At 39.5% G+C, this 12,155-nt stretch overlaps 1 protein-coding gene across 1 annotated transcript in view; it reads right to left on the bottom strand.

Annotated features, from left to right (window-relative positions):
• Window positions 1–12,155, bottom strand: part of LOC135144615 (membralin) — a 158,129-nt gene that overhangs the window by 117,136 nt on the left and 28,838 nt on the right. The window contains exon 6 of the mRNA XM_064076643.1: window positions 4,264–4,321. Within this exon, the coding sequence (XP_063932713.1) occupies window positions 4,264–4,321 (58 nt within the window). The remainder of the gene's footprint in view (window positions 1–4,263; window positions 4,322–12,155) is intronic.

Genomic DNA, 12,155 nt, shown 5'->3' with positions numbered 1-12,155 from the left:
AAACTCTAAGGTCTGTTTGATTTGTTTATTCCAAAGGTCTCTTCATCTTTCAGCACCAATCGTAATTATTATCCTCCATGGTTCACACCCCAAATTAAAAACTGTCTCCGAGGCAAAATACTTGCTTTCAAATCCCATGAAAAGCACAATAGCCCCCTCAATTATAACACATTTAAGAGTTATCGTTCCAGGTCAAAATATTTAAATAGGCAAGCCTACAAAAATTACTTAACACAGACGACTGAAAGCTCTATCACTACCGATCTCAAAAAATTCTGGGGTTATGTTCAGGCCAAAAAAGTATGTCTAGAATTCCTGGCATAACGAAGTATTCTGACATGGAACTGTCTAAACCCTCGGATATCGTAAACGCTTTTGGGGACTACTTTAACAGCGTATTAATCGACCTCGCATCTGTGTTGCAATTATCAGAAAAGACGACACACTCAAGCTCTCATATCATGGCGGTATGCATTAAAATCGAAGATGCCAGGGCAACCTTAAAGCATTTCAAAAACTTATTTACCATGAGGATCGACGGCTTTCCATGTTTTATTTTACAGGATTGTGCCGAAGTTCTTGCCCAACTTCTCTATGTAATATTCAACCTCGTATTCAAACACTGTGTCTTCCCTTCTCAATGGAAAAACGCCTACATCTGTCCCATCTTAAAAACAGGTAGACCCAATGAAATCACGAATTACAGAGGAATCTCCCTTTTGTGCAATTTCGCCAAAGCACTCGAAACCATCGCATATTTATAACTCTACGAAATACATAATCACCACACCATCAGCACTTCGTACAAAAAAGATCGACAGTTTCGAACTTGGTCACACTTTTTTAGATAATCAAAGCCAATGTGACGTTGTATATACAGACTTTACAAAAGCTTTCGATAAAATCGATCACTTTATACTTTTAGAAAAATTATTAAATAGATTGGAATTTCCTAGTTCCTTAATAAAACTTTTCACTTCGTATTTAAGACAGAGACAATTTGCAGGCAGATATAGAAATTTTACGTCAAGGTCCTTTATTCCATCTTCGGGTGTGCCTCAAGGTTCGAACCTAGGCCCGTTACTATTTTTGCTTTTCATCGATGATGTAACTGATGTGATACCACGCAATAAACTAATCTATGCGGATGATTTCAAGTTATATGCTGAAATAAATTCGACCAATGACTGTTTTTTTCTATAATCGTGTCTCAATATCTTACACACATGGTGTATAACTGTATACAAAATCGTTTAACATTCAATTACGATAAATCCAAAATTTTACCCTATTCCCGGAAACAATCAATTATTAGATATGACTAATATAAATGGTTATACCATTGAAAGAGTATAGAACTTCAAAGACTAGACCGTTACATTTGACAGCAAGCACACATTTGTGAATCGCATTACAGATGTAATCGAAATTCTAGGGATTTTTCAGATGTTGACACTCTTAGTTTATTCTGCATATTTTTTTTGTGATAGCACCTACATATTTAAGCAAAAATTAAATCTATATTCTCAGAAGTTTTGGGATAATTAGGTAACCCTTTTTTCTTCTTTTTTACTCAACGACGGAAAAGTGCATTAACCAACCACACGTATAAACGCACACTATTTTCCATTGTTTAAACAGAATTACTTCGCAAATTATGACGTCATGTCTTCAAAATTTTGGTGGGGATGGATAAACAAAGTTCGGCTATCGATCACTCAACCTGATGTTTCGAAACTGACAGAAGATAAACGGTGGGTAGGAGGACTCGGACCACTTGGGATGAATTCCGGGAAGACTTTTCCAACAACATCGTGGACTATGTCCAGTTTTTGCAACTCATTACAACGATGTGAGACAAATAAGTTCCGAGAAAATTCGTCTCTGCAAAGAAAGCAGGGAAGTGGCGAGTCGAAAGATACGAGAACTCCAGAAAATAGTGGAAATGCTAAGACAGCAAACCCCTACAATATACGACATTTATCATATGGAACTTGCCAAGGAATATTGAGAAAAAAATTTAGCACTGCTTTCGTCGAATAACATATGTGCAAGAAAATTACACGAAACTAATTTTCCAGCTAGGTTTAACTATTGTTAGTGGTTTTGCGATAAACTATTGGAAAAATCTTTTTCACACACGAAGCCTGGTTTCATTTAACTGGCTACATTAGTTCTCATGTTTATGGTGTAACTTCCCTTCATTCTCAAAAAATTGGTGATGGGGCTGCAATTAGTCAACGACAGATAATAGGGACTACATTATTTGAAGTTAATCATGGCAATAACGTACAATTATGTGATTAACTTGTTTATTCAATGTAATCCTCTCCAAGGTAACCAAATCGTTGCAGAAAGAAATGAATGTTGGCAGATTTTATACCTCAACTTCAGGATGACGAAACAAAAGTAGGTTATTCTCAACAAGATGTGGCTATAGCGCAATTGACTAGGACCACGATAGCGGGAATTTTTTGACGACCTGATCATTAATAGAAATACAGAGAATATCTGGCCCTCAAGATGTTGTGATCTTACCCCTGCACACCATTTTTGAGGCCCTATTTAAAGAACACTTTATCAAACACTTGTCAACAATTTGGAGGAATTACAGTTGAAAATAACAAAAAAAAAACTTGTACCAATTATCCATATAACTTCAGGCTTATTTTACTAAAATTAAGAATGCTTTTACATTTTTCATTTTTTGACATTTATCAGTGTGGTTTAATCACCGAGATGCTAAATCCTTTCCAAGAATGACTCGGTTAAAAATTATATTACTCTCCCGATATAAATGCTAAATGATAAGCCACAAATGTAAATTACAGATTTTAAATAGATTTATTTGGCAAAATTTTTAGATGACGTTATCAAGTTTTGGAGGTGATAAATACTTACATAAATTTTAATTAGCCATGTTCCATGTTAAAGAGAGCCTTAGAGCAAGAGTTCAGAGCAGTTCTTATAGAAATTTCGGGTTTTCCCAAAAATCTAGGTACCCAAGCCAAAAAATAAGGGTGGATTACTACCAAAATATAACAGAATATGAAGTCATCAATTTTTGATGGCGATGAATAAACAAATTTTGGTTTGCGTTTCCACAACAATCGATCAAATAGTTTCGATGTCGAATAAAATCGTCAACACACAGATCACAAACAAACGGAAACGGGATATCGCTGTTTTCGTATTGTACAATCCATAAAACGTAGGAAAAACACGAAATTAACATGCTTCATGCACTACTGCAATACTTCCCCAGCTTATGCTCTCAATGCAAAAAAGAAGCTACTTGAAACACCAGAAAAGCTCTTTATCAGGATGCTAAATTCACCACTCAAAAGGTGCAAAAAATTGCGTGAGAAGTGTTATAAAGAACTTGCTAATGAAATAATTTAAAGCATGTTAACAATTATAATTAATTATCTTAAAATAATTGCAGCATTTTTCCAGACGCACATTATTTTTGTTTTTTCTAACTCCACAGTCTTAGGAAAAATGTTGTTGCAATACAACACGAACGGAAAATATATTGAGCTCTTGATTTCAAAATTTTGAACGACGAAGTGAAAGTCTAATACTCAGAAGTAAGCTTTTTTTTACTCGAGGGATTGCATAAAATAATATTGGATAATATTTTTTGGAAACAATACAAACAAATGACAAAATATGCAAACGACAGCATGCACTGGATTGAAAAAAAGATACACGTTTCAGGGTTGAACACTTAAAAGTAATCACCATCCCTCGACCCTAAAAACAAACAAGGCGCATCGGTCCTCCCATAAAGCATCAACGATTTTCTTTCCCACTAATCACCGTCGTCTTTTTACAATTAGCGCAAAGATACTTCTGTAATGATAAAAGTTGTAGGTGCGCCCGTGCTGGATATGCATAAATCGTTAAAGAAAGATTGATGAAGTGGGGAAGCAAGAGGAAGCAAGTGAAAGAATGAACGTTTTGGGCTAATCAATAACGCCCCCTGAAAGGTGTGCAAATTATAAATACCCCGGCCGCGACGACAAAAAATTGCTTGCCTCCCCTGCCGTAAGCAAGGGAACACTTTCGTTTTACGTCACCAATATGGCGTCCATCGTCGGCTCAATTTTCGTCAAGAGGACGATTAATTCCATCGATGACGTTTGTCGGAAGTGCTCCATTGCTGGCGCAAATGCTCAAATCCGTCGTCCCGTTCGAATAACAGGTCAACGGGACGCTCCCTCGGGAAGAGCGTGAGCTACTATAAATCAAAAGACTCACCGATGAACACGAATATCTGGTGATGCGAATAGCGGAGCAGCATGGACACGGACACGGTCTGAAAAAGAAACCACAGATCAAAAACAAATCCCAATCCCTATACAAACTGTGTGGACGGACACAGAGGAGCTTTGTGCTTAGATGGATGCCGTATCCGTCTTTGCCGGAAACTTGCTTTTCTTTTTGCCAAATAGAAGGCCTCGTGCATGCATCGGCCGTACATTGTCCGGGCGAAAAATAACGCGGTTTACGTGCTAACATTATGTAAATTCCTAAAAACTGGTCTAAAGATATTTAAACACAACTTATGTCTCTTCGTAAAAGCGCAATCAATTTCGCATGAATGTTGGAGCGTAGGTATTCTTCTATAAAAACTACTCCTAATTTATTAATTTTTCATAAGGACAGAATAATAATAATAATAATTTATTACCAGCAGCACAGATGTGCCAATATAGAGGTAATATAACTTTTAATATACAATGGACATTAGGGTGATTCAAAAAAAAAAAATATTTTTTTTTTCGTGTCAAAGAGGTTCAAAAGTTTCTTTTCAACGTAAAAAAATACCAGTTAAAAGTTGAGCTCTTAATATTAATATTAAGACCGTCCGCATCGCGTTTTTCTATTTCCCATAAGAATAACATGGGAAAATTTTTGTTTGCACCTTCTGATTTTTATTGCTAGCCCGTCGTGTGTCGTGAAAAAAATTCAATCACATATTTTTATAGAGAATTGAACGCTCTACAAAAAGTGTCTCCTATGATTTTGCGAGAAACCTGACTATGATTTTTTAACCCACTGATGCTGAAAATGTTCGGAAAGAGTTTTACTGGCCTTATTATAGCATAAAATTATAAACAATTACTGTTTAAAAAACTAAATTTAAAATGTGTATAAATTTTTGTGGTGATTTATTCCAATAAGACCATCAAATTTATTGTAATGCATCAAAAACGTCAAAATTTGGATAAATTGAACTTTAGCCTAAAATAACTCTTCAACTATCAGGTTTCTCGCACAATCATAGGAGACACTTTTTGTAGAGCGTTCAATTCTCTATAAAAATATGTGATTGAATTTTTTTCACGACACACGACGGGCTAGCAATAAAAATCAGAAGGTGCAAACAAAAATTTTCCCATGTTATTCTTATGGGAAATAGAAAAACGCGATGCGGACGGTCTTAATATTAATATTAAGAGCTCAAATTTTAACTGGTATTTTTTTACGTTGAAAAGAAACTTTTGAACCTCTTTGCACGAAAAAAAAAATTATTTTTTTTTTTTTGAATCACCCTAATGGACATAGTGAAAAAACAAATCTTCAAATTTGGATTAAAAAAGTGAATATCTTAAAAAAAGAGAAAAACGACACATTGCTGGTTGATATTTCACCTTCTAGGTGTTTTACTGAGCAATTAAAGATATCACAATTTTCACTGATTCGATTATGTAATCCATTGTTCAGACCACTGTTTCAACGGATTCAAATTGGACAAATCTAAATAAAAGGTTAAAGCTGAACGAGACGTTAGTCTTGATAATATAGATAGAACAATTGATTGATTATCTAATATTTGCTTCACGCAGTTCTAAGTTTGTTACATGAAAGGTATTTAGTAATGATTGATCCAAAAGATCATAAATAATGGGTGCATTTTTCCTATAGAATATTAGAATTTTGCACTCGCCAAAGTTAGCGATGCATACATTACACCGCATGATCTACAAGTACTGTTTGAATCGGTAATAGAAGTAACCAATTTTACGATAATTCATTAATGTCAACTAAAACAGTACTTGGTCATGCTGTATATTGATACAATCCGGATTTAAAAATGTTTGCAAAATTTGATAATTAAATTTGATAATTTGAGGAGTAAACGTACACGTGCTCGGTTGCAGACGTCTGTAAAAATTGAAATTTTTAATAATGCGACGTTGATGTGGCTCTTCTTTAGAAAAATGGGCAATGAGTTCTGTAGTTTGCGTAAGCTTACAATTACTTAGCAAAATTGTACGATGACGTCATCACATTTGTGACAAGGAAGCATTGATAAATTTTGGTCGGCGTTTTTCCGTTAACTAGGTAAGCCTAAACTATATTTAGAATTTCACAGCAATCTGTCTGTGACTCCGGAGATTATCTGTCCAATGAAATCGCCAACAGTGGACAGACAAACGAAAAGAGTAAATATAATTTTTCATATTTTTGAAGCTATGAAACGGCGGGAAAACATGACATTAACCACTCATGAAATGGTTCCTGTTGTAATACTTTCCGAACGTAAGCTAGGAAAATAAAAAGCAAAATTTGAAGTTCTTGGCTTTCTTATGGTTCGCACACAGTCAAATTACAAATAAATGTGTAACATCAAAGGCATTTCTTAAAAAATAACCTGAGGTCTATTATTTTCATTCAAAATCTTTCTGAATAAGGATCGTTTGGAAAATATTATATTTTCGTTTCTGTACAGCAAATTTAAAGTAATGAAAAATTTGAAGCGAAAATTAGGCCGAACACGACCTGTACCTTGATAACAGAGAATCGTCGATATTATCAACTTTCTGTGTTTCCATTGGGCAAGTCGTGTTCATCCTGAATTTCAAATATTATTAAATCTTATTCACGTTCCTAATTGGAGCTACCAGATGTTTAGGAGTGTGAGCTTAGGATGACACCACGGTGAAAAATATACCTTGGACAGCCGTTCAGGTAAATGGGTACGCAAGATCGAATATTGTAAAAACGACAAATCGACTTTGTAAAGAAAATGAGTATACACTGAAGCCTAAAAAGAAGCAGCCGAAGGTACGCTGTCCAATGCTAACCCGCACTCTGCTTATAGTACTGTTACGTGGCTCTCGACCGCGACTAGGCTCAACCGGGAAGGCCGTGGGTGATGGTACAAAAAAAAAATAAAATAAAATTGGAGCCTACAATTAATTAAATTTATTTAGAACGGGGGAGGTGAGTGACTGTGTGACTGAGTACAAACTATCGATCTAAATATAAAAAAAGAACCTAAATAAGTTACTATTCTAACCCTATGAGTACTTCGCGTCCGTACCGCAACAGTGCCGTTCCTGGCGGTGGCGAAGATGCCGAACGCGAATATACTTAAATAATAAAAAAAATACAAGAAAATAAAATAATACCTAATACCCTATAACTAACGCCTCTCCTTCTTTCCGGAGTCCAACACGGCGTCCTCACTTAGAAAATGGGGTGGGGCGGGGCGGCTAGTTGACCTTCGTCCAAACTTCACACAGAAAAACCTTTCCACGCCAAGAGCGCAAAAAGATGGCAACACGTAGAGAAGAGGAGGAAAAAAAAACCCAACGATAAAAGTAAAGCGAAGACGAAAAAGAAAAAAAAGGCCTCTGATGGTGTGCGGCCTTAAAGTGAATTTTCGGGGGTCTCAAAAACACAGGACACACGTCCTCGTTCCCAAATGCGGTGGCCTCAAATCGTCTCTAACGCAATTTGGAGAAGAGTAATGCCACAACTGGCTAAAATAAGGGCTCTACCTCCAAAAATGGCCCCTTCGCACTGGATACCCTGAAAACACTTGCACCCGTTCCCAACGACTCGAAAAATCAAAATGGAGTCCCTCCTGGTTTTTTTTTTCCTTTCTGTGGCATGCGCGGTCTGAAATACCCAAATTGATTGAGGGAGGGGAAAATATCGATACCCCGAATCAATGAGAGCTGTCAACTAACCTCACAAACTCATGTAAATAAACAAAATCAACCAAAATCGTATCATCTCCCCTTTACAAAAAAAAGAAGTTTCCTTAGAAACTTACCCCTAACGGCCCACGTGGAAAAAAAAGTTGATTTTCTTAATAAATAAAGAAGAAAAGAAAATAATGGAAAATAATAAAATAATAGAAGAAGAAAATAATAAAAAAAATGGTGAAACTCGGCGGACTAGAGATCCTCGTGCCTATCAAGCTTTAAATCTTGGACATGCCAGGCGCCAAGATTCACCCTGGTATCATAGTCCAATAACTCGTAGACACCTGGTGTCACCTTCCGATGAACCACGCACTTGACAAACTTGGGTGCTAATCCGGCCGCGAAACGTTCGCCCTTATTTGACAAAACCCGATTCCTTTTCCAGACTATCTGCCCGGGGTCCAAGACTAATGGACGTCTTCGCAAATTGTAACGGCTCGCACTATCTAAATAGGCTTTTTCAAGTCGTTTCTGAACATCAACGTACAGTCGAAACAGTTCCTTTAGGTGGTCGTTTAGTTTCTCTCGCGAATCACACACAATCTCATCTTGCGGATGCAGGGGAGTCAGCTTGTGGTGTAACTTCCCTGACAAAAATAAAGAACGTCCAAAGTTAAGGTACGCAGGACTATATCCGGTCACCTCGTGTACGGCGGTGTTGATGGCAAACGCGATCTTTGAAATATTCCGGTCCCAATCCTGGTGCGTATCTCCTGTCAAATAGCTACGAACAGCCGTCTTCACAACCCGGTTAATACGTTCACTAGGGTTTGCCTGAGGGTGGTAATTGGCGTTGAACGTAATTTTGCAATCATAAGATTCTACCATCTTCCGAAAGACATTACTAACATACTGCTTGCCGTTGTCGCAAATAATTAGTGATGGAACACCAAACCGGAGAAAGACATCGTTTTCCATATGCTCGGAAACGACAGTACCTAGAGCCGATTTCAACGGAAATAGCAACACGTATTTAGTGAAACAATCAGCTACAATAAGAATAAATCGATTACGTCGACGGGAAAGTGGAAACGGTCCCATAATGTCCGTACAAATCAACTCCCATGGCTTCGAGACAGTGCGATGGCCCATTTGGCCATAGGGAGCACGTTGCTCCGGTTTTTGTGCGGCGCACACCTCACAATTTCGAACGTATCGGGCGATATAAGTGTTCATTTTTGGCCAATAGTACAAGGCCGAGACTCTCTTTTGCGTCTTGAAATATCCTAGATGTCCGGATGTAGGAGAGTCATGGTTTTCTACCAGTACAGCTTTACGTAATGAAGGAGGTACTAACAATCTCCAATCATCGTCCGCACAGTAGGACGGCGACCCACCTTTTACTAATCGGTAAATCTTCTCGTCTCTGACACAGAAACGAGGGTACTTCTGCGGATCTGCCCTAATTCTCTGTAAAAGCGATGTATACCAAGGATCATGATCAGTAGGCTGAACATCAACGGCGTTGATAGCGCGGGACAGTGCATCCGGAACTACATTCGACTTCCCCTTTCTGTGAATAATTTCAAAATCATATCCCTGTAATCTCAAGGACCAACGGGCGAGTCGTCCCGACGGATTTTGTAGCTTGTACAGCCACAACAACGAGAAATGGTCGGTAACGACGGTAAAACGAACTCCCTCCAAATAAGGCCGAAATTTTTCGATACCGAACAAGACCGCTAAACACTCCAACTCCGTGGCTGAATATTTTGACTCCGCGCCCGTGAGAGCTCTGCTCGCGTAGGCGATTACTTGCTCTCCCTCTAGTCCGTCTTGACTAAGGACGCACCCCAATGCCTGACCAGAAGCGTCACATTGCAACACGAACGGCCGACTGAAGTCCGGAGTGGCCAAAATAGGAGCCGTAACCAAGCACTCTTTCAATGCCAAGAAACCTTCTTCCGCCTCCGGGGTCCAAGCGAAAACACACCTTTTCCGCGTGAGGCGAGTCAACGGCGCAACCAACGACGAGAAATTTCGAACATAACGACGATACCATGAGACAAGGCCGACAAAACGCCTAACTTCCTTTGCATTGGTAGGCCTGGGATAATTGAGCATGCACTCGATCTTGTGGGGATCCGTTCGGATCCCATTTGCATCCACGATATGGCCTAAATACCTCAACTCCGTCTTTAGGAACTCGCACTTCTCCCGATTCACGGTGAGACCGGCGTCAACTAGTCGTTCAAAAACTTTCCGAAGAACCTCCGAATGCGTCGCGAAATCGGGTGTCGCCACGATTATATCGTCTAAGTAAATAAAAGCCCATGGTTCCAAATCCGCACCCAAAGTCGTATCAACAAAGCGCTGCCATGTAGCTGGAGCAGTATGTAGCCCGAATGGCATCCGTCTGAAATGGAAAAGTCCCTTCCCAGGAACCGTAAACGCTGTCACTTCCTTTGACTCTTCGGCAAGTGGAATTTGCCAATATGCGCTTTTTATGTCTATCGAGGAAAATACCCTGGCGCTATGCAATCGATCTAAAATGGTACTAACATATGGTAGAGGATACGCGTCCCTTTTACTAACCTGGTTGACCTTTCTAAAATCAATACAGAAGCGGTATTCATTGTTGGGTGTCTTCACCATTACAACTGGTGACGACCAAGGTGACTTGGATGGTTCTATCACCCCTAATTCTAACATTTTATCAACTTCAGCGTTAATTTGTTGTTGGATGTAGGGAGAGACAGGGTAATAACGCTGTTTAATAGGGGAATGATCTCCTACGTCGATAACGTGGACCACATTTTTCGCACAACCCAACTTCGAACCCATCTTCGTAAAGAACCTTTCAACCAACTTGGAAACATCCTCGCGCTGCTGTGGCGTGTCGCCACTAGACCCTTGGACAGCCGCAACTCCCAGCGAATAAGAATTCGACGCCACTCTCGGAACAATATCCATGTCCTTCCAAAAATTTATACCTAAAAGTATCTCCGTCGTAATCGAAGGGACAACAAGTACCTTAAGAACCCTAATGCGTGAATTTAACTGGAGGGGAAGATCGATAAAACCTAAAACTTGACGAAGACTACCATCAGCTAACGAGACATCCGGATGTTCTTGTAATTGCAAGTTGAGAGAACGAAGTTTTTCCCAACCGGGACCTCCGACAATGGTGGAACTTGATCCTGAATCCAATAATCCAACTAACGCAATCCCTAAAACTGAAACTCGTAAATAAGGCCTTGGATCTCCCGATGAAGCTAAAAACTTGGAATTCACCGCCTGAATCTCATCTTTCCTGCACTCTAACCTAACAAATTCCAACCACGTTTTCCAAGAATCATCCACCGGTTGTCGCTGCGAAACCCCTAGCCGGTGTTCTAGTGGTTTCTTTGTCCGTTTCCCGATAGTCGAGCTGCGTTCCTACATTGACAAGTGGATGTAGTCACGTCTCGTTTCCCGCATTTAAAACAAAATCGACCATTTCGTGGAGCTCGACACTGGGAAAAATAATGACCAGAGCCCCTACAATTCCAGCAAAGAATCGAACCAACGGATGAAGTTTGAGCCACCATTCGAGACTTGACGAGAGTAGGCCCTGCTAAATCCGGTTCTAAGCAGGATGCTTTCGGGACATTAGGCCGAGGAGCCGTCGCCAAAATTCGTACGGTCTCTAATTTCTTGCAGGTGTCCAAAAGTTGATCGACACTACTGATGTCAACCAAACCGATTCCCTGAATCAAATATGGGGCAAGGTTGCGTTGCAAGACGCGTAATTTCTCTTCCTCTGAGGGTGGGACAGATAACCGATTGAACAAATTTTTCAAACATGCAAAATAACTCCCCACACTCTCATTCGGACCTTGCACTCGTGTCCTAATTTCCTGCCACAATTCCGTCGCATAATCAAATGGGAGAAACTCTTTTCGAAGCTCCCTAACAAAACCCGTCCATGACAGAACCGACGTTTTTACCGAACGATACCAAATTAACGCCTGGTCCTCCAGGAGATCAACTATCGAGTTGAGCAGTTCGACCTCTGAGACGCCTCGCGCAACTCTAAGCTCTTCCACCCTCTCTAGAAAGGCATTAACGCTCATCCCCTGTTTATTTCCTGAAAATTTCAAGCCCCATTGGCAAACAGGAACTTGGTGCTTGTGGATATTTACGACCTGCGCTCCCAAAAGTGGAACC

This window comes from Zophobas morio, unplaced genomic scaffold (genome assembly GCF_036711695.1).
Source record: "Zophobas morio isolate AGI-343-1 ecotype UQ-CSIRO unplaced genomic scaffold, CSIRO_AGI_Zmor_V1 ptg000108l, whole genome shotgun sequence".
NCBI lineage: Eukaryota > Metazoa > Arthropoda > Insecta > Coleoptera > Tenebrionidae > Zophobas > Zophobas morio.
This window is presented reverse-complemented; position numbering and strand designations above follow the sequence as displayed.